Genomic DNA, 25,183 nt, shown 5'->3' with positions numbered 1-25,183 from the left:
TTTCTTTAAAAGCAATATCATGAAGCTAGAATCAGTTTTTAGCATCAAGAAAGGAAAAAACACAATGTTTTTCTGCAGCAGAGCACATATCACTCAGCGTTGTTGGAAGAGCTGTTTCCCTCTTGCCTCACTGAAGCATTCGGGCAGCACTTGCAGCTGCTGGGCACTGTCAGAAACTCAAGGCAGAAACCTTGGCTGTGGCTGCCAACTCTCTGCCGTGTGAGTCCCTGCACAGCCCAGTGGTTTTAGGAGCCCGTGCACGCACCCCAGCGTTTGGCCACACAGACCCAGAGTCCCTGGCACGCCAACAGCTTGGCAGCCCTTGCGCAGGGGCTGTGGCCCAGGCCCTTTCCCCACTCACATCATCCCTGTGACCCTCTCACCGCTGCCTCAGGGGCCTCAAATCCTTTCTCCAGCCCCCCGTGCCCCGGCTGCCGTGTCCCTCTGAGGTGCAGCCCCAGCACTCCATTTGCCTCCAAGCCAGCCCCACGGAGAAAGTCACTTCACAAGCCTTCGGGGACAAGCCTGAGGTGGCTTTTCCCGCAGCTACACTTGCAGGGCTTAGGGATGCAGCTTAGCTGCAGGACTTAACTGGCCCTTGGTGAAATTTTCCAGTAAGGGTGGTGAAACACTGGCACAGGTTGCCCAGAGAGGTGGTAGATACCCCGACCCTGAAGACAGCCAAGGTCAGGCTGGACGGGGCTCTGAGCAGTCTGATCTAGTTGGAGATGTCCCTGCTCATGGCAGAGGGTGTCGGACTACCTGTTTTTAAGGTTCCCTTGCAACCAAAACTATTCTAGGATCCTGTGAAGCTGCGGTCACCAGGCCTGAGGGAGGGAGGGGGCGGGCAGGCTGCCCAGCACCGCCCCCGAGAGCAGCAGCCGGGGCCGCTGAGGGGCGGGCCGGGCCGGGGGTTGGGTCGGGCAGTGTGCGGTGAGTCGGTGGGGCCGGAGATCGGGCGGCGGGGCGGTGCCTACTGTCAGCGGCGGGCTGGGGGCCTGCTGCGGGGGGCGGCGGCTGCGGGGGGCGGCGGCTGCGGGGGGCGGCGGCTGCGGGGGGCGGCGGCTGCGGGGGGCGGCGGCTGCGGGGGGCGGCGGCTGCGGGGGGCGGCGGCTCCGCGGGGCGGCGGCGGAAGTGGGCCCGCTGTGAATTGCTGCTGCGGAGCGCGGCCTGTGGCGGGGCGCAAGGTGGGCAGCTGCTCCGCGGGCTGATCGCCGGCCGTGGGACCGTGTGCTGCCGCCTCTGCGGAGCCGCAGGAGTGCGATTGGCGCCGTGGCGGGGTGTGGAGGGAAAGGGGGCAGGACAGGGCTGCCTGTCCTCTCGGGCCACCCGCGCAGGGGTCGGAGCCCGCGCACCGGGGCTGGGTCCGCCAGCCGGGCCCCTGCCGGGAGGGCGGAAGGCGGGTGCGCGGCAGAGCGGCCGTTGCTCCGGGAAGGTGCTTGAGCGCCCTGCGGCGCTGGCCGGGGGGGGTGTCTGGGGTGACCCCACCTGCTCCCCGGCAGCAGGAGCCCAGGCCGGGGGGTGGGTGTGCGCGGAGCGGGGTTGCGTTTGGCTCTGGGTGGGATCAGAAGGGAATCTGAACCTGAGTTGCTGTTTGGAGTTAAAGGTTTCAAAATCTCTCGGGGTCATTTGCCGTTCACCTCGTTCAAACGCTCCTCCTAGCCCACGTGGTGGAAGGAAGGCATTTTGAGCCCAGGCTTGGCCTGAATCCTGGTAGGAAGCACACACTGATTAGCAATTAGTCTTAAGACTGCCTCGAGAGCAAGCCGGGCCCAACGCAGTCCGAGGTGTGTGCTGCAGGGCCACCGTGCTGGAGCAGCCCTGGGCAGCTGTGTGTGAGGAACAAAGCATTGTGAGGAGCTGCTTTGGGGTCCACGTCCAATTAGGAAGAGTGTTTAAGATCTGGCAGCCAGTTCTGAGCTTGCTGTTAATTTCACTTAACTTGTTTCTCATTGAAAGGGTGGTGCCTGAATTATTTTGGACAAAGTGACTCTTTAGTACAGTGATCACAGTGGTAGCTGTTACTCTGTCAACTACCTGGCTGAGGTCCAAGGAAGGTCAGATCCACCAGAACATCAGGAAGGTTTCTGATTTCTTTTCAGGTCCATTGTTGCTATTTAAGAAGTATAATTTACCAGCTTGGGCACTCTTTTATGACTCATTGCTTTACAAAGGGGTATTCAATGCAGAGCAGTAATAGTGTCACCAAAGTACTTTGCAACCCTGTGTAAGCATTCGGTCCTTAAGCAGTGCAGTTTTAGGAAAATGTAAGATTTTTTGGTACCTGAGCAAGAAGACTCAAGCCTTGGCCAATCCCTACATGAAACCGTGATGAACAAGTACGAGTTATGTTGATATCTGAACTTTTTGCCTGTGTTGGTATCTGAACTTGCTCTGTTCTTCAGCTTTCCTGGCTGTTTGAAGTGGAGCGCTGAGCTCTGGCAAGCAGGGCTCTGGCTGGGCTCATCCTTATGAGCTCTACCTCTGCTTCAGGGAGAGGTCAGGGAAGTTTGTTCTTTCTGCTTATGCTGGCCTGTCCTTGCAGTGCTGGGTAAAGAACTGCCTGGGTGGCTGGGCCAAAGGGGTTGTGGTGAATGGAGCCAAATCCAGTTGGTGGCCGGTCCTGAGTGGTGTTCTGCAGGGTTCAGTACTGAGCCCGGTTCTGTTTAATATCTTTATCAATGATCTGAATGAGGGGATTGAGCACACCCTTAGTAAGTTTGCAGGTGAAACCAAATTGGGTGGGAGTGTTGGTCTGCCGGAGGGTAGGAAGGCCATACAGAGGGATCTGGACTGGCTCGGTCATTGGGCTGAGGCCAGTTGTATGAGGTTCAACAAGGCCAAGTGCCGGATCCTGCACTTGGGTCACAACAATCCCAGGCAGCGCTACAGGCTCGGGGAACAGTGGCTGGAAAGCTGCCTGGCAGAGAGGGATCTGGGGGTGTTGGTTGACAGCGGGCTGAACATGAGCCAGCAGTGTGCCCAGGGGGCCAAAAAGGCCAACAGCGTCCTGGCTTGTATCAGGAATAGTGCGGCCAGCGGGACCAGAGAAGTGATCAGCTCCTTGTACTCAGCACTGGTGAGGCTGCACCTCAAATACTGTGTTCAGTTTTGGGCCCCTCATCATAAGAAAGACATTGAGTTGCTGGAGAGAGTTCAGATGAGGGTGATGAGGCTTGTGAGGGGTCTAGAGCACAAATCCCTTCTCTAAATGCCTTGTTTATGTGCCCTGTTGCTGTTCAAGAATTAGAACTCCAGCTGGGCATGCAGCAGCACTAGACCGGATGCCAAGTCTGAACTCTCAAGACATAATCAAGTCTTTATTATCAAGCACATATCTATGTGTCAGGAGAACTTTGTTGGAAGAGGCTGAGGCATTTGGGGTTATAAGCATTGCCAGGGATTGGTGGAAGCTTAGCAGTGTTTTTGAAGACCTGTATTTTGGACTGAGGTACCAGATTTCTTCGGTGAGTCCAGCCAACACAAAGGAGTTTGGTGAAGATGGCCAGGGATGCAGTCTCTCCTCTCACTGCTGTGCTATTTATGTGTGCCTCTTCATTGGTGTCTTTAGAATTATGGCCAAAGTTTCCATTTTGTGGCTCAATTACATACTGTGCAGTCTATGCAAGAAGCATGTAAACAGACAAAACTTTGCCTTAATGATGAAGCACTCTGTTAATCTGCGACTCTGTCTTATTAAATTTCCTTCATCCTTCTTGGACCCATTAGCGATAAGAATACAGTGTTAGCTTTGTTTCCAGCACCAGGCTCACATCAGCTGCTGGGTTCATACTGTGGTGTGTGACTGCCCTTGGTGTTAGTGAAATCTGAAATGAAGTGTTTCATCCCAGCGCCTTCATGCAGTGGGCTGATTTCAGCCCCCTGCTGCTGGAGGCATTGTCCAGGACTTGTCTTTCCAACAGAGGTCATGGTCTCATTTGTTTGGTTTTGATTTTAAAGTTTTCAGAGCAAATAGGTTATAAATCCCTGTCACAGTTTAACTGTTGTTTATAAATTGGAATGGGTCTTGAGGTTGGACTGGATTATCTGTAATTGATACATTGCTATTTGGGTAATGGTCAAAACATAACTAGCTAAATATGGAAGACAGCAAGCCTGGTGAAATATATGCTGGAATATATATTGCTGTTATAAGCTCATATTCCTAAAGGCAGAGCAGCGCGGAGCTCTGAAACTTCATAATGAGAGACATGAAGACAGTGCTGGTGTCTCTGGGTTGGTGTTCTTGTGAAGCAATTCATTTGACATGGTACATTTTCAAACCTGGTATGACAGGGACACTGTCACAAAACCCAACACCTACTAAATAGATTACATCACTACAAGTTTTAAAATGTATTTATTCAGGAATATCCTACAATTCTGCTTTGGTTGTAAAACTCTCATGAGCTCTTAAAGCTCTGTTAAGATATGATTTGATAGATACTTATTACATTCTGTCATGATTCTTTTTTGAATCGCTGCATACTCTCCTGGTAATGTGTACTTTTTATTTTTTTCCACTAATCCACAAGAAACTTGGTTGAATCAAGCCCAAGTATCTGGGTCTTCATTGCCGTTCGACTTTCACATTCATCCAACAGGATTTAGCAGTTCAGAGTGGAACATTTCAAATGCTAATTTAAAATGTGCTTGCTATAAGATCATTTTCTTGAATTTATCAGGAAACAAGAACTCTGAAATCATGGCGGGGAAACCCAAGCTGCACTACACCAAGGGAAGGGGGAAGATGGAGTCAATCCGATGGCTGTTAGCAGCTGCCGGGGTTGAGGTTTGTGTCTTTCTTTGATAAGGTGATAAGATTAATCTGTGATTAAAGTAAGTGTTCTTTGAAAATGTTTCCCAATTACATCTATGCTTAGAGATATGCACATCACATGTTGTGATGCAGAATACTTAGATTCAGTGATACACTGTCTCATGTGGTTTTTATTTAATGTATTCTTTGAGCAACAGTTGCCCAGTAAAAGGATTTTAACATATAAAGAGGATTGTTAAGTGTCATTTTTGAAACTTACTTTAAGCTGAGGAGATCTTAAATTGTTGTTCCAGACCAAAACTGTGTTATCTCTGAGGTTTTCTGAATGCTCATTACTTCTCTGAGTCTCATGATTGTTCTCCACTGAAAGACCATGTGTCCCACATGAAAATCTTTAGAACATTATCTCCAAACAAAGTGCTTTTTATTCTTTAGTTCCTACCCGAGTGGGAGAAATCAGTGAAGTTGCAGTGCAGCTATCTACATTAACATCAGGTGAAAACCATCCTAAGGCATCTTAATTTCTACATGCTATTTTTGCTTGAATACTGTGCTTTGAAATTGTTTTCTCAGAAACTATTTATACTGTATTAGAAAGAAATGGCTTTTTAATGATGCTCACTTGTGAATGTTGCTGATGGAGAAGCTGCAGAGCACGACTGCTGAGGAAACAGAGATCTTGCCCTCTTTCAAATGTCCTCCTAATTGAAAAAAGCCCAAGATGCCAGTGGGAGAAAAGAAGGAGATAAATGCTTTGTAACAGAGGCATAACTTATTAAAAATTTATCAGTATTTCACGCGGCATCAGCTGCTTTTCAGTGGATGATTTGGTGTCTGTTAATTGTTCGGGCAGTCACGTAGACTGGTCTTTGTAATGAAGGAATGGGTCTTTTTAAGTGTAAAGCACTGTGTGTTACTGTAGGGTTGGGACACTCTAGTCCTGGGCTATTTGCTGGAGCAGAGATGAAAAACAGGCATAGGGAGTCAATGCAATCATGAAAGTATGGGGAATAGTGTGAAGAGGCAGAGTCTAGTTTCCAAACTTCCTTCCACTTCCCCATTCCCTTCACCGTGACACAGTGTTTCCTGTCTGTGTTTTTCAGTTTGAGGAAGAATTCATAGAAAAGAAGTTAGACCTAGAAAAATTACGCAATGGTGAGTCTGTAAACTGTACCCTGAACATAAATTCACATCAATATAGTAAAAGGACAACAGTTGAGATTTTTCTAAGACCTCCAATATGATATGACCTCTAGAGAGATTTGAGAGACCTGCTTGCTTGCGAATGCTTTCATCCCTCAGAACTAGAAATGTCTTCGTGTGTTACCAGATCTCTTTCTCAGATTCAGTGTAGTACTGCAGCAGTCTGAGTCATTTGTGGCTTTTTCTTCCCTAGATGGATCCCTGATGTTCCAGCAAGTGCCCATGGTAGAGATTGATGGGATGAAGATGGTGCAGAGCAGAGCCATCCTCAACTACATAGCAGCAAAGTACAAACTCTACGGGAAGGATCTGAAGGAGAGAGCCTGGTATGGTACCAGTGCTACCATCCTTACTAATACTCTTCTATTGTTTCTAAAATTTGTGAGAATATTGCTTTGAAATATCTGCATGTAAAGGTGCATATACATCTGCCAGTGCTTTGTCTCTTTGGATCCAGGAATTGGGTGAATGGACTTTCTGATTGATGAATATAGTAATATAATAATAAAGGCTAAGTTTGTCTTTTGTTTGTTTTACTGGAAAGCAGTAGTAAAAACTACAGCTGACTGCAAAAAATGAAATGTCTTTAAAGCGTTCTAATTTACTTATTCAAAATCTTTCACAGCTAATTTTAAAAAAGACATGTTCAGGGGCTTAATGCTACTGAAAGTTTAAGCAATATTTCCTAATATTGCTTTCTTATGTAAGCTGTACTTTCCATTGTCATAACTAAAAGGATAATGCAAAAGCAAAAATCCTTATTTACTGTTTTCTTAAAAAACAAGTCATGCAGAAAGTCAAGTCCTTAATCTAAGTAACTGCAACTTATTGCAAAGGGTTTATTCTGTGATAATGGAGGGGCAACTCCAGAGACTGTGGGAATTACTATGCACTGGCATGTCTGAGCTGGCAATTGGCAATTTATTGCTTGATTCTTTCACAATTAGACCTCAAAACTTTTTTTCCACTAGAGTGGATTGCTTATGTGGTCTTTTCTCCCACAGTATAGATGAACAGGTTATCAGTGGAAAACAGTGTGAACTCCACTTTAAATACATTAGTTGCAGACTCTTATTTGTGCCTGGCTTGTTGCAGACACTCTGTGCCTTTTTATAAAGAACTGTGCTTTGAAAAAACTGAGCTGTAATCAAAGTGGAAGAACAAGGAAGGAAACTAGTGTCTTAATGCTACATTCATTAATCAGCACTTTACTCCGTTATCACTTCAGTATTGTATTTCAGGAAAGTAACCAAAATGGAATGTTCAAATGATAAATGTTAAATAAAAATATTTGTTTCAGGATTGATATGTATGTGGAGGGAACAACAGACCTGATGAGAATGATCATGCATCTTCCTTTTCAACCAGCTGACACAAAAGAAAAGAATCTTGCCTTGATCATTGAACGAGCTACAACCAGGTACTTTCCTGTTTATGAAAAGGTAAGTGATATATCACTAGTAGTCCACAGACAGTAAAGTGGGGTACAGGTTCACTCCCATCCCACTCCCCTGTCCCCACACACCTCCCTTCCAGAAGGGAAGCGGCAGCACAACTCTGGAACTGTATGATGGAGCCAGTATTCAGCCATGTGAAAAGAGGGCCACAAAATAATATTGGGCTGGTTTCAGTACTGAGTATCTTTGCTGTCTTCATTAAGACTCCTCAAAGAACAGATCCTACTTTTTAAACTGAGCTACTAAGCTACTCTGATAGCTCCTAGCATTTCACATAAATTAATAATTTTAATACCTGTGCCAGATTTCAGAACTTATTGTCTGAAAGCATATATACTCTTGCTGTTCAACATTAAATATAATTGGGCTTCATAGTTAAGGTCCTAATTCTGTGATTTTTCTCAAACTCATTGCTTAAACATGTTATACTTACAGACTATTACTGTCTGTTTCTGAATTACTATTTGGGCATCCTTAGGTGTGCACAAAGAGGCCCTCCAAACAAGATAGATGTATTATAGCTTAAAAGCATAAAGCAGTTATTTACTGGCTTGCATGTGCTCAAGAGTTGGCCTCTGATGAGCTACATGAAGCATTGGTATGCTTGCTACCCCAGTAGAGCACATGGAGACTCTTTCTGGCTAGGGAAGACTTGGTCAGGAGGGGACAGGTTGTTCTGTGCTTCTCCCTGGAATGTAGGCTGGATGTTACTTAGTTGCCATTTTCTACCAACTTGCTGTTTGTTCTGGTGCTTTGTTTTTCCTTTCAGGATATTTTAATTTTTGTGTGTGTGTGTGTTTTAACATTCTCCTGTTTGAATTGAGCCAGCTGTGATCCTAATCTCACTATCCTACTTCTGTTTGTAGTTTTACCTTTTGTACCTTGTATGGTTGTACTATAAAGACTCTCTCAGTACTTTTTCAGAGCATAGCAGTCTCCTTGGAAGCCTGTGCTAAGCGTACAAAGCTGTGTTGTTTCAGAGCTCGGCCAGGTTTCTAGCTTGAATCCTTGGTTCACAGGCAGCTGAAGTCCATTCAAAAAATACAGGACTTGATGCAATTTCATGTTGTTCTTTTTCAGAGCCTTAAATTGTACAAGTGAAACCCACAGAAGCTGTCCTGTGAAAAAAGAAAAAGCGCACATAAATGACATAAGCCAGCACTCCTGTAGTCGTAATTCACACTGATCCACTGCCGTACCAGTGGAAGGTAGTGCTGAGAGAGGTTGATTGTACATGCTGATCTTTGCATCCCCCATGTTAGGGCTGTCTATTACCTGGCTGAGGAAGTTATCCACAGTGCACTCGAGTTGTTTCCTGGATTATTTACAGCTCACTGGGCTACTTTTCCAGCAGATGTTGGGGTGGTTAGAGTCCCTGGCAGGAAAAGAGCCTGCAAGTGCGATGCCTCCTGTAGCTGGTGTGAGAATGCTTCATCAATCGTCTCCCCCTGATCGGGCAGCCTGTAGTAGACACCAACCACAAGGTTCTTGTTGTTGCCCTGCTCTCTCATTCTTACTCATAAGCTTTCAACCTGCTTGTGGTTATTCTTCAGGGACAGGTCTTTACCACTATCCATCTCTTAATGTAGAGGACAACCCCTCCACACCTCCATCCTCATCTGTCCCTTCTGAACAGCCTATAGCCATTGATCACCACACTCCAGTCATGAGATCCGTCCCACCAAGTTTCAGTAATGGTAACTAGCTTGTAGCCTTCTAGCAGCATGGTGGCTTCCAGCTCCTCCCGTTTGTTGCCCATGCTGCATGCATTGGTGTAGAGGCTCTTCAGCTGGGCTGTCGGCCGGGTCACCTTCTTAGAGGAACACCCCTTAGTTCCTTTGAAGTATTTCACTGGTGTTGCCTTGTTGTTTTTTGTTACCTCAGGAGCCCCTGGCTTATTTCCATAAGAGTTCCAGTGTGCTGCAGTGTACCCAGCATGTCTCAGAGCCACAGGCTGAGGGCCGTCACTAGCACCCTGTGCCTCTAACCATGGTGTCCCATCCCACAGTTTGTCATGGGCAAGCCTGATACTATCACCCTCCCCTTTGTTTTAGTGTGTTTGCTCACCGGAGGAAAGTATTTAAAATAATCCTTGTTCACTTATGGTAAAGACACAGCTAAACTTCTCCATGATTTTTACCCTAGCTAACTTTGTTAGAAGGATTAGTAATTTTCCTTCTTTGCCAGCTGTTTAAATTGTATTTTGATTCCGCTTAGCAGGACTTGCAGTCTGTGTGTTATGCAATCCTGATAGAAAGTACTGGTAGCTATGAGTGTTCACTTTAAACAGCAGCCAGGTAGAGCAGCGCAAGGTAACATGAAGCACTGCAGGTGATCTGGTTCTGATGCTCTGGTTGGGAATTTCCATATGGCTTTGACAGACGAGCTGTGGTGGACCTTGTTGGAGCAATATGGAAAATAACTACATGAAGGTACCTTGCCTCTTGTCAGAAGTTACTGCCTTGTCCATAGTAAAACTGGCAGGTGGGATTAGAGAAGGAATCAGCTTCCAAAGTTACAGACTGATGTCCTAGTTTTAGTACATACTTGTTGAAGGGTAGCATTAGAGTGTGTTAGGCACAGACATATTTCCTTCTCCTCCTTCTGCTACAAGGGTGATAGTCTTCAGGAAAAGGGTAGGCTGGAGAGCTGGTAACTGTTCTGAAGCTGTGCTGCAATATTCACCTTAGCACACTGAAACATGAGTTCTGATTTAATTTTTTGTTGTGAGAATACCTGTCATTTTCTAACTGTACAGATTTCCTGCATAGATTTGCTCTGCTGTGTATTTCTGTAGAAATCCACTTGTAATGAAATACCTAGATAAGAGTCTTACATCTTATGTGACTTTTTCATTGATATTTTGTAGGCCTTAAAAGATCATGGGCATGATTATCTTGTTGGCAACAAGTTAAGCTGGGCAGACATCCATCTGCTGGAAGCCATTTTAATGGTAGAAGAATGTAAGCCTGATGTACTGTCTGCATTCCCTCTGCTACAGGTTAGTAACCACCTGATGTCAAGATGGAGTGTAACATACAGATGTCACCGCCCAGTTTTAAACGCTAACTGATGTTTAAATCTCTGAACCATTGTACTGACAGTTCTCTGGTCTGCTTTTGTTGACTACAACAACCTGAATGCACATGCTCTGCTTTGTCCCCAGAGCTGCTGGGAGCTCCACCTTTCTCCCTCTCTGCTTTTCCCAGCTGTTCTCAGCTGGCAGGAGCTCACTGACTAACCCTGCCAGTTGGGTCTTGTAACTGTTCCTTCCATGTCTTCAAAACACAGCAGTTGGCATCAGTAGGGGAAGTTTGCAGCTTGTTGTGTCTGCAGTTCCTGTCCTTTTTTTTTCTGACAAAATTATATTTTGAAGAAATCATATACAAGAACTGTTAAGTTTATTATGTCTTGTCTTCCATGGTGCTTTGCATTGAGGTATTACTGCCCTTGCCTCTTTTTTTTTTCAATGGAAAATGCTGAGTGCTGAGCTGGCTATAAGGAGCTACTACTTTTCTCTCTTTAATAAGTATGTCTCAGAAGTAAAAATCAAAGTCACTTGGTTTATAAGCTATAAAGGATGGAATTATGGTTTCATGACTCTCATTGGCTTTATTGCTGCTTCTTACAGGCTTTTAAAGGAAGAACAAGCAACATTCCAACAATCAAAAAATTCTTGCAGCCTGGCAGCCAGAGGAAGCCACCACTAGATGAGAAGTCTGTTGCCAATGTGAAGAAAATATTCAATATGTAATCGCGTGGCTGCTGAAGATAACACAACTGCAGTGTATTAGCAGAGCTGTGCCTTGTTAAGTGTAAACTGCATAGATGTGCTGTGTAGCTTTCATCATGTGATAATCATTGAAACAGGATACACTTTTAAATTAGAGTAGAAGACTGATTTGGACCTGTTGAGTTTAGAAAGTGGTATTTCATGGAGCAGTTACATGAAATAAAATATGCTGATACTTTGTATGTTTGGGTTTTTTTTGTTTTTTAATTACAGTACAAGCCTCGTAGGGTAAAATGTTTCAGTTGCAACTTCCGGAGTACTGTGCAAAGAAACCCCTCTTCCCCTTCCTCCCCACATTTTAATAAACTGGAGGAGAGAAGAGCCACTCCATAAAAATGGGGAAATTATTTAAATTTGGGCCAGAATCTATCATTTTTTCCTCACTAGGTCATCTCCTAGATCAAAGTTCACTGTCTCCCTGCTGTATTTCACTGCTGCTCTGTACTTTCAGAACTGTGGTTTAAAAAATTAACGATAGATTCATGATCCTCATAAGTTTATGGGCAGAAGTAAAAAAAAACCTGTTTAATCTCCACATTAATCTCTCAGAAGAGATTTTGTTCACTGAGAGATTGAGTCCATGTGTTCAATTCACCTGATATGGTTTTCACCCATTGAAACCATCCCCTTTGTCTTTCTTTTGCTGCTTGGCTAGATGGGTCACAGCAAGGAAAATGCCTCTTGATTGTTTTTGTTTGTTTGTTTGTTTTTTGTAAAGTTTTACCTATTCCAGTCACTTCCCAAGTAGTTGTAAAGAGAACTGCACTTCCTGCTTACCTGTTCAGTAAAAGAATTTTATCTCAACAGTGCTTAAAGCATTCACTGCTGTTTTGGATTCTTTACCCTAATTTTGTGGGAACCATCGCTGTCCTCTTGAAGAACTGTGCCATGAACTATTCGTCCTCCTTGCAATTAGTTGTTTTTCTCAGTAGGACTTGAACTGATTAGGCCGTGTGTAAACAGAGCTGCTGCCCAGCAACATTAACTCCTTTTCTGACCTACGCAAAAGACCTGCTGTGGTACGTGGCAGTTCAATTCCTCTGATATCGCTTGAAGTTCTGCTTCAGGATTAAATGAACCACATTTTATGTGTCCAGCTGTCATCTCAATCTGACATCCATAACACATCAGCTTAATCACCTGAAAGCCTGGCAAGACCTGGATATGACTGATAACAGCATTTGTTAGCAAAAGATTCCAGTGCTGGAAGCTGTGGTTTAGGGCTGATGTTTGTTTTAGGGTTTTTTTTTTTTGGCCCTTTTTCTTTTCTGGTCAGTTGAGCCTTACACATCTGAGCTGCTCACAGCACCTTGTCACCACCTAAGCCCCTGCCAAGAATAATAAGCCTGGTATTCTGCTGACAGAGTTGCACAGCACTCAGATGTACATATACACCCTTTGTAAGCAAGCACTGTATGAAAAAAATGAAGTAAAATTTCTCTTTGTCTTCAATAGTGCACTCACCCATAATCAGTTTCCTATTGATTTGGCTGCACATTCCTGGGGAGGACTCCAGCAAGATAATCTGCATAAGACCACACTGGCAAACCTGTTAAAGAGGACTGAGACTGAGAGTTTAGAACCTATTTGTGCAAGATGGTGAAAATTCCTCAGCTTGTGGTTCATGTCAGTGGGAACTTAGAGCAGTACATGCTTCAAACCAGCAGTGAGTACAAAGCAGATCACCAGACCCTTCCAGTGACAAAACTGCCCTGGTCTGCAGAAAAAAACTGAGGAGCCTTGAACATTTTATGTTTTATTTGAACACTGATGATAGTTTTTACACGTAGAACCGGTGTCAGAAAGAAAGGTGGGTTTTCTAGTGCAACACAGTAAAGGCTCATGCCTTTATTGATTAGTGACTGACAATATGATTAGAATTGATTACTTAATCTCAGAGGCTACAAAATTATGGTTCAATACATCTTCTTAGCATAAACGCATTATATATATTCTTCTCTCAGAGATACAGTGCAAGACTAACTCAATTTCTTGGGGTGCTCAACACCCCCGAAAGAGATCAAACTTACAGGGAAAGATCTCTTGAGTCAACAGACAGCTTAAATGAAAGTAGATCAAAATATATCCTCAATAAAACATTGGTTTTAGTTTCTAAAAAAAGCTTTCAAAATATCAGCAAATGTCAATAATCATATTACAGGTACAGATCCTTTACAGAAAAGAAATGCAAGGCAAGACTCATGTTCAAACTTGTCTTTCAAGTCTGGAGAGCTTGCCTCTTTGTTCGCTGGCCATGGCAATCATACTTCGGTTCTCAAGCTGCTAAATTCTCCTACAGCAGCATAAAAACAAGCCTCAAAATCATCAAAAGGCTGAAAAAAAAACCACAACACAACAAAATAAAAACCATAAATACGGCTGTGCATGAACAAAACCAGCTAAAGTCATCATTAAGTAACAGCACATTCATAAATACCTGACACTACAGCCCCCAGCAAGCAATCTTTCAAAATGTCTAAATCTACAGCCTCAGCTGTCTGCCCAGGATTGAAAAGCCAACCACAATGGAAAATAACATTTTCCAGCTTAAGTCCTGATTTTTAAATTTTGCATCTTGACAATTTGCGTCTGATTTTTTCAGTTCTGTATGTATTTGGAGTAACACAGTCCATGGAGTTTTACTATCTGGTGACAATGAAGCAACAGTCATTCTTCCGTCAGAAGACAGAGATTCTGACTTACAGTTGAAACATTTTCTGAAAAAAGTCTGTAACTTACAGACTCAGTGGGGAAAAAGTTTCAACTTAATAATTTAATTCCAAAATAATAAGTACAGAAAATTATGTTTTACAGAATGCCAAAATAAGCACCAGCAACAAAGTGATCAGTCTGGTTGGAAACATCATGATTTGCAGTAATACTGACCAAAGGTCCTAGGTCAGGTCCAAAATGTCTCAGCTTTCAAAGGTGCTGAGTAGCAGTGAATGCAGCACTTTTGAACCAAAGTGCTGGTCTCTTTTAAGATGACTGTGTTGTATTAAACTAGATGACTGATTTTACACATATGTGTTCAAAACCACTGAGGCTTACCTCAGGTTCTTCCAAGAACCTTATCATTATGCATTAATATTTAATTGCAGATATCTCCTTTCTTTGCTGAGCTAGTCACTCCATATCTCATGTATCTGCCTAGTGAAATGAAAAATCTGTCCACTGGAAACAGGACTGTGACCTCCAAACTAATTTCACTTAAAACAGTTGCTGGATGATAGTAACTTCCACTGATACTGGCTTGAATCAGATATTGAACGGCAACTATTTCAAAATCAGTGAGATATTTGCATTAAGATACTCAATACATGTTTACCTCAGGCATGCTACTAGTCCGGCTGGCATTAACTTCTTGGACCTCTTGAACCTCATTCCCATTATAATGGTCAAAAGAAAAGCTGAAACTGTAAAAGACAATTCAATATATTTATGTTCTCACTTCTCCCAGTGGACCATTCAGGAACATGGAGAGTCATCAAAGGTCATTGCTATGTTTTGCTATGAACTACAATTTAAAAATAACTAGATCAGAGAGAGGGCCTATAAAACATTCTTGTTTTGCCAAAATACACTGCTATGATTTCTTTCGGCTACAAATACTGTTTCCTGGTACAGCAGAATGCTAAATCCTATTCCACAAATGCTAAGTAACTTTGTCAAACAGTGAATTCTGCTCTTCCATATCTAAATTCACAGAGATACAAATAAAGTAGGAAGAATCTTCATCATAACAGTGACATGCATGCTGAGCTACAAGAATAGTGTCTCATAAATCCCACCACCCTAGATCATTGCAGGTGTTTTCTAAGTAGAGCATCCTGCTTCATCTCTTTTCCTTTCATAATGCTGGCTCTTCATTTGCTGAGTCTTAAAAACTAGATTGGAAGGTTTGCCACTTGTTTTCACTACAGCATACGGCTACCAATGTCTCCTTCATCAAGACCACAAGCTCCCTTGTTTCCTTTAGCTAGGAGGGAACCATCCTTATCTGTGACAAGAGGTGGACAGCCCAAGAGGGCAACAAACGCAGTGCAAGCAGCAGAGAACAAACATCATGAAAGGAATTGCATCTTCTTCCTGGAGCAGTTTTACCTAAAAATGGAGGTAGCAATGAACTGATCAGGCAAGGTGATTTCCTATCAAACTGTGGCTACAGAGTGCTACATAAATGAGAACATTAATGAGAATACATAAACTCTGCAAAGCTGGCTAACTTCATTAAAGACTGTCAAATGAAATGGTTCCTAGAAGCGGCCAGAGATGCAGGACTTCTCACGGGCAGCTGGGCTTTATGGCAGTTACACAAATCCCTTCCTTTTTTTATGGAGCAGTTAAACCATCTGCTTAATCACTGTAGTTCTTTGTGTCCATGAGTCTTTCATGGCAAACCAGCTAACGTGACAATTATTGCGCAGTTTGTATCCCATCTTTCTTATCAGCAAAGGAAAAACACTAAGTCATGCTGTTTGTTTCACTGGGAGCTAAGGATGCATTACATTATGCAAGACTGGATCCCACACCTACTTTACTTCTCAAATTACATTCTAATCTGTAGCTTTAATGATTTTATTCCAGTACTCTCCCATGTTTCTCAGCTGGATTTCTCAATATTTGCAGTGTTAGGCAACCATCTAGTAACAGGAGAAGCTGCCAAACGGTAACGCACACCTGCTGGCTTTGTGTGAATCATTTGCCTTATCTGGCAAACAGTTACACATTTAAGCTCTTGAATTCTGCAAGCTAAGTTGAAGTGTATAACTCTATCAAGAAAAAAGTAACATTTAAACCAAAGCAAAGCTCAAAATTCAATACGAGATAATTTTACATGCAATTCTGTAAACTGCTTGTTTTTGCTGTTTCTTTTTTTCTTTGTTTACGACAGTAAAACACTTACACAATGATATCTTCACATTTCTTGGATCGCGTGTTACGCAGTAAGCTCCATAACCAGCCACAGAACCAAAGGTGAGACCAGCAGCTAAAGAGATTTTACTACCTGCAAGAAACCATTCAAATGTTATTTCACAATACATCTTTAAGCTCGATCTTGACATAGAGTTCTGTCTCTACAGAGTATTATCCAAATATTTTAAAACCAGAACCAATTTTCCCACAGTGCAGCTAGTGCACACATTGTGCAGAGAGCTAATTTTTCTGTAACTGGGCCATCTTCTTGTATGGCACTGGGAAAAAGTGACTAGATTAGAGGGAGATGAAGAAGATCTCGTAATACTTGCAATTTGGGAAAAATAATTTTTGAAGCACAAACCTAAATTTGGCTATTTTCTCTACCATACTTAACTTTAGAAACATTTTTATAATTTGTCTGGACTAGCTGTTGATTTTAACTACATGTTACAGCAGTTGGGAGTCTCCAAAAATGTTAGAAATTTGTCAATATATAAAAAGGGTAAATTGGACAACACGTGTAGTCATAAACCTTTCAGTTTGACATTAGTCCTGGACAAACAAATGGTATCATCAACATCTCCTTTAATTAATAATGTATTGAAAATCAGTTAAAACAATTAGATGACAATGAAGACGAAAGTACAGCTTTTAAAAGCAACTCAGTATCTTCTTTCAGTGCTATGACAAAACCGGTTCACAAAGCCCAGAGTTTCAGTAATACACCTAGATTTCTGAATAGGCATTTGACTGGGTACCATATGATAAAAGTGTAGAATCAGTACAGCAGGCATTAACTGGATTAAGCTGGTCCCAAAATGTTTAAAAATGAAGAAATTCAGATCTCCAGATGTCTTTTAGCTCCCAGCCCTGCTATACTGAATGTTTTTGACCAAGAATTTGCATGAAAACACAAATCATTACCAATAAAAAATAATCTAGATTTGCCGCAAGGGCTGACCAACTATTAAAGGGTGAAAATAAAAAGCAAATGGGATAGTCAGTGAGTGCAGCTGTCTGCAAACAAAAAACTACAGTGTTTTCTTAAATTAAAATCCATGTTTCTAAGAGCAAAGCATGTGCACGCTACACAGGGAAATAGTGACCCTGAGTTGCAAGAATCGGGGTTATAACAGCCACAGCAAAGAAGACTGATGTGCTCCTGGGATATGCACTCTGAGGGAGAGCAAACAGGGACCAGGCTGGAGGCCCCGCGTGGATGTCCTCGGTACCGGCGCGACCTCTGCCGGGATGTGGTGCCCAGCTGGGCAGGGTGCTGAGCGCTGGAAAGGACTGCAAAAATTACTGCAATGTGGTAATTTGCTTTATAGTACATGATAACCTAAGACCTGATTATCTCAGAGTTAATATCCAAGAGATAATTAACCACTAGATCAACATAGGCAGGTAAAGGGTTTTCTTTCCAGAGTACACCTGGAAATCTCAAAATCAAGCCAGGATGACTCCACAGAAAATAAGCTTTAATCAAAGATCACAGAATGTTAGGGATTGGAAGAGACCTCAAAAGATCACCTAGTCCAATCCCTCTGCCAGAGCAGGAACACCTAGATGAGGCTACACAGGAATATGTCCAAACGAGTTTTGAATGTCTCCAGAGAAGGAGACTCCACAACCCCCTGGGCAGCCTGTTCCAGTGCTCCGTCACCCTCACTGAGAAGAAGTTTCTTCTCAAATTTAAGTAGAACCTCTTGTGTTCTAGTTTGAAACCATTACCCCCTGTGCCACCGTTGGCTGTCACCGAGAAGAGCCTGGCTCCATCCTCGTGACACTCACCCTTTTTATATTTGTAAACATTAATAATGTCACCCCTCAGTCTCCTCTTCTCCAAGCTAAAGAGCCCCAGCTCCCTCAGCCTTTCCTCATAAGGGAGATGCTCCACTCCCTTAATCATCTTTGTTGCCCTGCGCTGGACCCTCTCCAGCAGTTCCCTGTCCTTCTGGAACTGAGGGGCCCAGAACTGGACACAATATTCCAGATGTGGTCTCACCAGGGCAGAGTAGAGGGGGAGAAGAATCTCTCTTGACCTACTAACCACCCACTTCTAATACACCCCAGGATGCCATTGGCCTTCCTGGCCACAAGGGCACAGTGCTGGCTCATGGTCATTCTGCTGTCCACCAGGACCCTCAGGTCCCTTTCCTCTATGCTGCTTTCCAACAGGTTGTTCCCCAACCTATACTGGAACCTGGGGTTGTTCCTGCCCACATGCAAGACTCTACACTTTCCCTTGTTATATTTCATTAATTTTTTCCCCACCCAACTCTCCAGCCTGTCCAGGTCTCTCTGGATGGCAGCACAGTCTCCTGGCATCAGCCACTCCTCCCAGCTTGGTGTCATCAGCAAACCTGAAGATTATCTACCTGGTCAACACAGGAGATGCTACAGGAAATGAGAAGGTCCAAAATACACTGAAGGTCAAAGATAACATGACAGCCACTTTTTGCCCTGGAAACAAACTCATCAGTTAGAGTAACAGGAAAAAGTGAGCACTTAAGTGCTTAAGTTGACCCAAGTAAATCTCATGAGACCCAGCTCATTTTTAGTGCAGGATGGATTTAAGATGCAGTCATGCAGCAAAGTTTTCACGTCTCACATCAATTCTTTTTTATAAAGCACAGCAGCAATGAAACTCAAATACATAATTTCTAAATCCTACTGTCCCTGTGTTTACCTTTACGAGTGTATCCTACAACACCTCCAACAGCCAGCAATGCAGCATATGCAAAACCAATCCAGTCAACAGCCATGGTCCCAACTCTGGAGAAGAAAACACATTGCAAATGAGGACAAACAAGTTCCCTCCTCCTCATAAAAAGAAAAAAAAAAAAAGAAAAAAAAAAGAAAAAAAAAGTCATTACTTAAAGTGCTCTAAATAACACTACACTCTCCTAAGTCATGTTTGACTACTGTGTTGAAACACTGAAATGGTGACGGTGTGTCTGTTGGCAACTTCATTATCTTTTCACTAACTGCTGCCCTTCCTTTCATCTCAGTATCTATGTCTACTGCATTTCCATTTGGGAAAATTGGTATGTCAGGCATGTATTTGGCATCTCTTTTTCCATTAAGAATACATGCATGGAAGCTAAAAGCTTGCCACTGCCTGAAGTATCACATACGGTGGATCCGGGCAGATGCAATGGACACATACAGATCTTCACAGCACACAGCTTGGAGCCCTGTCAACCAGGTTGTCCCTGCTGTCCTTCAGGCGGGATGGCAGAGGCTCTGCAGCACCAGGCAGAAGAGTATTCAGAGTCGACACAAAGCTTCCAGGCAGAAACCTAGGCCAGCTTCAGGAAGCTATAGACACGGAAGCTTTACCCTGTTTCTGTCCATGCACCTTTTGTTTAAACTTTAGATGTTGGTGTGTTATTCTAAGTTAAGCTTCTGTCCTCCAAGAAACATTTAAGAAGTTACTGCGGTGGCCCCACCGCCCGAGCCATGCACCTGACCCCTCCAACTCCCCAATTAAGTGCACCCTTAATTAAGTGCCAACTTCCCTTGAGCAGGTGTGTCTTTGGTCTTAGTGCTAAAGGGGTGGCAGGAAAGGGCAGACACTCATAATTTCACATCAAGCCTTTTATATTAAGATGAGCAACTCACAGCGAGCCTTCCCCCTACTCCTCCCCCAGCCGTCGCCCCCGGAGGAAAGCAGGCGGTTTTAGGGACCCACAGCACCCCCAGACGGAGGCCCGCGGAGCCGCAGCCTAAGCTCAAAGCTCGGCCTTCCATCCGCCCGGCCCCTGCAGCCCAGGCAGGCGGGCGGCCCGAGGCCAGGAGCTTTGCGGCGGGTGGGGACTCGCCTCCTGCCCGCCGCGCCCCCCGTCCGCTTCCCCCGCTCCTCCCGCCTCCGCTCGGTGCAGCCCCGCGCTCGCTCCCCGCCCTTGGCGGCCGAGCCTCCGGAGAAGGCCGGTGGCCGCGGTCGGGGTGTGCCGCCGCCCTCCCCGCAGCCCGCCCGCTCTCGGCCGCCCCCGCCGCGGCTCAGCCTCGCTGGACCCCCTGGGCCGCCCCGCCGTACCTCGTCCCGCCGCGCCCGCCCCGCTGCCCTTCGACCTCCACCGGCCCCGCCTCCCGCGCCCGGCGGCCGCCGTGAGGCGTCCCGGGCCCTGCGCCGTCGTTCGGCTGAGCCAGCGGCGCCCGCCGAGCCGCCCCCTCCCCGGCTGCAGCCCCTCGGCGGGCTGGCTCCCGGGCGGGGGAAGGAGGGGGCCGGTCGCCATCACGGCGGCGCCGCCGCGGGGCTCGGCCGCGCTGCGGCTTGCGGAGCTGCTTGCGCGGGAGGAGCCGCGGTTTGTGTCCTGGCTCCGGGGCTGGCGGCTTGTGGGACTCCTCGTCCTGCCCTCAGGCGGCTCATCTGCCGGGGCTCCACGGGCAGCAGAACGGTCCAGGGCTTATTTTAGTCTTTTCAGCCTGAAAACCCTGGCCCGCCTTGCCGGGGATGGAAGAAGTGAACAAGAGACACCCCACGACCCGGCGACGGGGCCATCGCTGTGCCGGGCGCCCCTCTGCCCATCACACGGGGTGGCTTCTCCTTCTCACAGATCACAGAATGTCAGGGATTAGAAGGGACCTCGACAGATCATCCAGTCCAATTACCCCCTGCCAGAGCAGGAACACCTAGATGAGGTTACACAGGAAGGCATCCAGGCGGGTTTTGAATGTTTCCAGGGAAGGAGACTCCACAAACCCCTGGGCAGCCTGTTCCAGTGTTCTGTCACCCTCACTGAGAAGAAGTTTCTTCTCAAATTTAAATGGAACCTCCTATGTTCCAGTTTATACCCATTACCCCTTGTCCTATCATTGGTTGTCACTGCGAAGAGCCTGGCTCCATCCTCGTGAAACTCACCCTTTATATATTTATAAACATTAATGAGGTTGCCTCAGCCCCAGCTCCCTCAGCCTTTCCTCATACGGGAGATGCTCCACTCCCTTATTCACCTTTGTGGCCTTGTGCTGGACTCTCTCAAGCAGTTCCCTGTTCTCCTCCTCTGCCTCCCTGAAACTTAGAGGGTTGCCTGCGTGAAGTCAGGCGAGCAGGCACATGGACCAAACACTGATGTCTTCTTTGTCAGGAGAAACCAACAGGCGCCAACTCCAAGACCCAGATTCTACACACATAGCTAACTTATGAAACTGCTTGATGTAGTTATTTTAACACTTTGACTTCTCATCTGCTAGCCTTATTTGCTGGAGCAACTCCACTAAAAGCTATTTTTAATCTGTATTTTCTCACTTTCCTTAGTATTTCTTTAGCTTTCTCTCAAGTGAGCTGTTCTTGACCAATAAAGAATGTGTCCTTCAGCAGTAATTGAGGGATGCCTGTATGTGACATTCCCCATGCTTCCATTGTCCCCACAAACAAGCTGAGCATAAACACGGCCACAACAGGGAGAGACGGACAATGCTGTATGATGGGACTTGGATACCTGCCTTCTTCAGGGGTCACTTGAAAATCCCTGCCAAAATCTTGTGTTTCCTTTAGATTTCTTTGCTTAAAGATGTGGGTGTTTTCCGCTCCAAAGAGCTTGCTGGAAAGTGAATCAGTATCCTCATTAGTGTTAACATACTTAATTTCCACTCTTAAAGTTCCATTTGTTTTTTCTGTTAAGTGTTTAACTGCTGTGACACAAACCCACTCCATGCGAGCTGTCCAATTCCATCTGCCTGGTGGAAAACAGAGCTGCTTTCCTTATCTCATCAGTGTCTGTGGGAAGGAAGACTGAAGGTACAGCAACTTCAGAAAACAAACGTAGGACACTTGAGGGCAGGACGGCTCTAAAATGCAAACCAAAAGCAGAGTCATAAGCTGAAATCCAGAAATCTTGGATTTCTTTATGAAGTATTCTGAGATTTATGGCTCTTGAAAAGCACAGTAAACAGTGGATTAAATGGAGCAAACCCACGCAATTCTATTTAAGGGGGTTCCAAAGTGGAAAAAATACAGTGTCTTTTGGCACCTCTGGGATAATGGCCAGTTGTGGTTACTGATTCAGTTATACACCTCACGAAAATAGACTGGGTAACCCTGAAGTCTGGGCTAGATTTGAATTAGCATAATTATATGCTGCTTGACATGTTCCCTTCCATTTTCAATTACAAAAAGTATTTGGCATTGTTTTGCTCAAGCTGTTATTTAAACCATAGTCTAATGTGAAATGGCTGCTGTATTTTACAGCACAGGTAGTCTCCCATGGGAGGTTTTTAATGAGAGGACGCTTCATTAAATTAGTTTGTTGGTGGCATGATAAATCCAGCCCCTCAGTCCTAACAGCGAGGTATAACAGAGCTAGAAGCAAAGCTGATGTTAGTGTTGCTAAGCGTTTTCTATTCTAGTTTTCAGTTGTTCATAACTGCCAATTTGAGCTGAGATTTCCCCTGTTGGGTATCTGTTTCCAGCTGTTTATTTTAGCTTGTTTTCATTGTTTTGGTTTGTGTTATGATTTGTTTGCTTTGTTTTTGGAAAGTTACATTTACAACAATTGAGCCAACTACAAGGGTGAATTTAGGGGAGAATACGTGGTTTTGTCCATTATAATCGTAGCCATTTCACCGAACAGCCTCTGGCATCCCTCTGGTTTGGAAAAAGAGCTTTCAAATTTGGCAAGTAAATTGGTTTAATTTCAGGGATATATTTTTCCATCTTCATGAAAATGTGACCTGAAGAGAAACAGGGTTAAAAATGTTGGGTGGAGGCTTCTTAAAATTGTACAGCCCAGTCCCCAGAAAGTTCCACCCATGTTGATCATGTGTGACCTTTTTTAGGCCCATCTACATTCACATCTGAATGTGTTGTCTTTCTCTGGAGAAAGGCTGAGCTTGTGCCTTGCTTTGCTAGTGTTCTCTATAAAAAACAAGAAGCCTTTAAGGGGCTTGAGATTAAATGTAACGTAGCCCATCTCCCTCCCCTTGAACATTTTTGCTCAGGTTACCTGTTGTTAGAGCAGGTGTTGGCAGGATGAGTCACATAAAAGGCCTGTCTCCTGCTGTCAGCTGTTTACAGTTTTTATTGATAATCCTGTGTTAACACTGAGGACTATTCATAGTTGTAATCTCCAAGTAAGATTTCTTGCTAACTGTTATCCCAGAACATAATATGACACCAGAAGGGATCTGTAGAAATATAAGAGTGCCTCCGAAATACCAGAGACAGAAGAAGAGGTCCTGAGTGGGGGAAAATGAGCATGTTTAGATAGCATCTGGAAGATTTTTTTTTTTTGCAAAAGATTGTTCTCTTCCTCAGGTGGGAAGGAAAGGAAGAGGAGAAAAATATGTTTTTTAACATGCATGTTCTCTTACCTCCATGAAACCTGATATTTAGAAGGGACCCTTAGGCTTCACAATAGCCCTCCTGTTGTTGCCCTTTCCCCCTGGGATCCTTCTGTGCTGTCTGCACAGAACTTGATGAATACTCATGTCCTAGGAAAGATTTCATAAGCTATGATAGAATTTTCCCCCAGGGTATCAGTGTGTTTTGGATATATTATTTGAGAGTCTTCTGCTGGAAAACATGTAGTGCAGCCGAAGGAGAGTGCCAGATTAGACAGATGACTAGGCACGAATCCCAACCCTTATTTGTATGAATATTCCTTCTGCCTTTAGATAATCACATTAACATCAGGAGTATTGCTTACACAAGTACTACTGAGAAAAAATGGTGAATAGGCTTGGGCCCTCAAAGCAATATTCTGGTTCCAGCTCTTTTCCAGTGAGATTCTGACCTTGTTTCCTCTTCAGAGCTCATTAGACTTCAGACATCCAGTAAAGAAGACCACCGTTCATCAGGCTCCAGTGATGATTACCAACTCGTCTTTTAGACCTATCAGAAGTTACATTTTTTAACAGTTCAGATGTTGTTTTCCTTTTCCCTGTTCCAAAGCTCATCCCAAACTTGGGTACACGAGGGTATATTAGACTGTACTGTATTTCATGCTTGCTTGATTATGGAGCCAGATCTTTGGTCTCTGCTAAGGATTTTTTTTTTGCTGTTCGTGCAATGCAGATGGGCCAGAAACCTTCCACAACCATGTGGTAAAGGAGCTCCCAGTAGGCGTAAGACTGGTATCTCGTGGTGGTTGTCATCAGGCAGCGTGGGTTAGGATACACCTCCTGCCAAGCCAGCCTGGAGGAACACAGCTCAGTGAAACCTCAGGGATCTTACCTAATAACAGCAGTCACCTAATAAGAAAAAAGATAAAAAAAGCTGTCTTTGTTTTTGTGGCTGATAAAACTCAAAGGAGTACTGCTGTGGGTGCAAAGGGAGAATTATAAACATCAAATGATAGAAAGTGTTTACATGTCTACTTTTACATGCAATTAATCAAGCTTAGAAAAAAAAATGAAGTAATTTATATTTGTACACCTAAAAGGAGAAGCCAAAATTAAAATGTGAGAAAAATAATGCCAATAACACTGCAACTTAAACTACAAATTTCAAGCCAAACATCTATGCAGGAAGAAGTATTCCATGGAAAAATATCATATTCTTGCCATCTTTCTGACCACAGAGTTACACTCATTATGGTAAAGCTATAATTGCAGCATTGTGAATACAATGCCACAGACAATGGCCTGTCAGTGTTTTTCCACTATAAACCCTCATGTGAGGTTTGCAATTTTGTGAAATAAAATTATCTTTGGCTGGGATATTCAGTTACAATCTCAGTCCAGAAATAGGTTATTTTTCTCTTAAATTTCCTCTACCAAGTTGTTCAAAGTTCATGTTTTGGGAAGCGTTAGAGCCAATGGCCTGCTTATGCCCTGTCCGTGCTGTGAGGATGTGCAGCGAGTTTGCTCTCGCTGCTGGTGCATCAGTGCTGGGCCGTGTTCAGGGCTGCGATGCTATCGCCAAGCCCGCACTTTGGACCAAACCGCCTACATTTGTATGAGTTCAGTCTGGGAAAGACAGGACAGCAAATTAGCACCAAATAGCATATCCAGGCTTGTGGAGCAAACATGCTTTGGGGAATAGTGGAGTGTGTTATTACAGCTATGGAAAGAGGAAGAATTGGC

General features: G+C 44.4%; 2 protein-coding genes across 3 annotated transcripts; one reads left to right on the top strand and one right to left on the bottom strand.

Moving 5' to 3' along the window:
* The first annotated feature begins 908 nt into the window (after positions 1-908).
* On the top strand, positions 909-11,616 carry LOC308039293 (glutathione S-transferase). Of its 2 annotated transcripts, none has more exons than XM_080342518.1 (7): positions 909-933; positions 4,686-4,792; positions 5,884-5,935; positions 6,177-6,309; positions 7,284-7,425; positions 10,310-10,441; positions 11,072-11,616. In XM_080342518.1, exons 2-7 carry the CDS (start codon positions 4,706-4,708, stop codon positions 11,192-11,194), a joined length of 669 nt encoding a protein of 222 aa, XP_080198644.1. In that variant the 5' UTR covers positions 909-933; positions 4,686-4,705; the 3' UTR covers positions 11,195-11,616. The 2 variants fall into 2 exon arrangements, with proteins under 2 accessions (XP_080198644.1, XP_080198643.1); XM_080342517.1 differs by lacking the exon at positions 909-933 and adding an exon at positions 1,106-1,187.
* Positions 11,617-13,473: 1,857 nt separating this feature from the next.
* On the bottom strand, positions 13,474-19,155 carry TMEM14A (transmembrane protein 14A). The gene is made up of 4 exons (XM_080342859.1): positions 18,846-19,155; positions 16,140-16,241; positions 14,562-14,649; positions 13,474-13,566 (listed from the first exon to the last, which is right to left on the bottom strand). Exons 1-4 carry the CDS (start codon positions 19,027-19,029, stop codon positions 13,527-13,529), a joined length of 414 nt encoding a protein of 137 aa, XP_080198985.1. The 5' UTR covers positions 19,030-19,155; the 3' UTR covers positions 13,474-13,526.
* Between the last annotated feature and the right edge of the window lie 6,028 nt (positions 19,156-25,183).

The sequence above is a fragment of the Nesoenas mayeri genome (assembly GCF_963082525.1).
Source record: "Nesoenas mayeri genome assembly, chromosome: 3".
Taxonomy (NCBI): domain Eukaryota; kingdom Metazoa; phylum Chordata; class Aves; order Columbiformes; family Columbidae; genus Nesoenas; species Nesoenas mayeri.
This window is presented reverse-complemented; position numbering and strand designations above follow the sequence as displayed.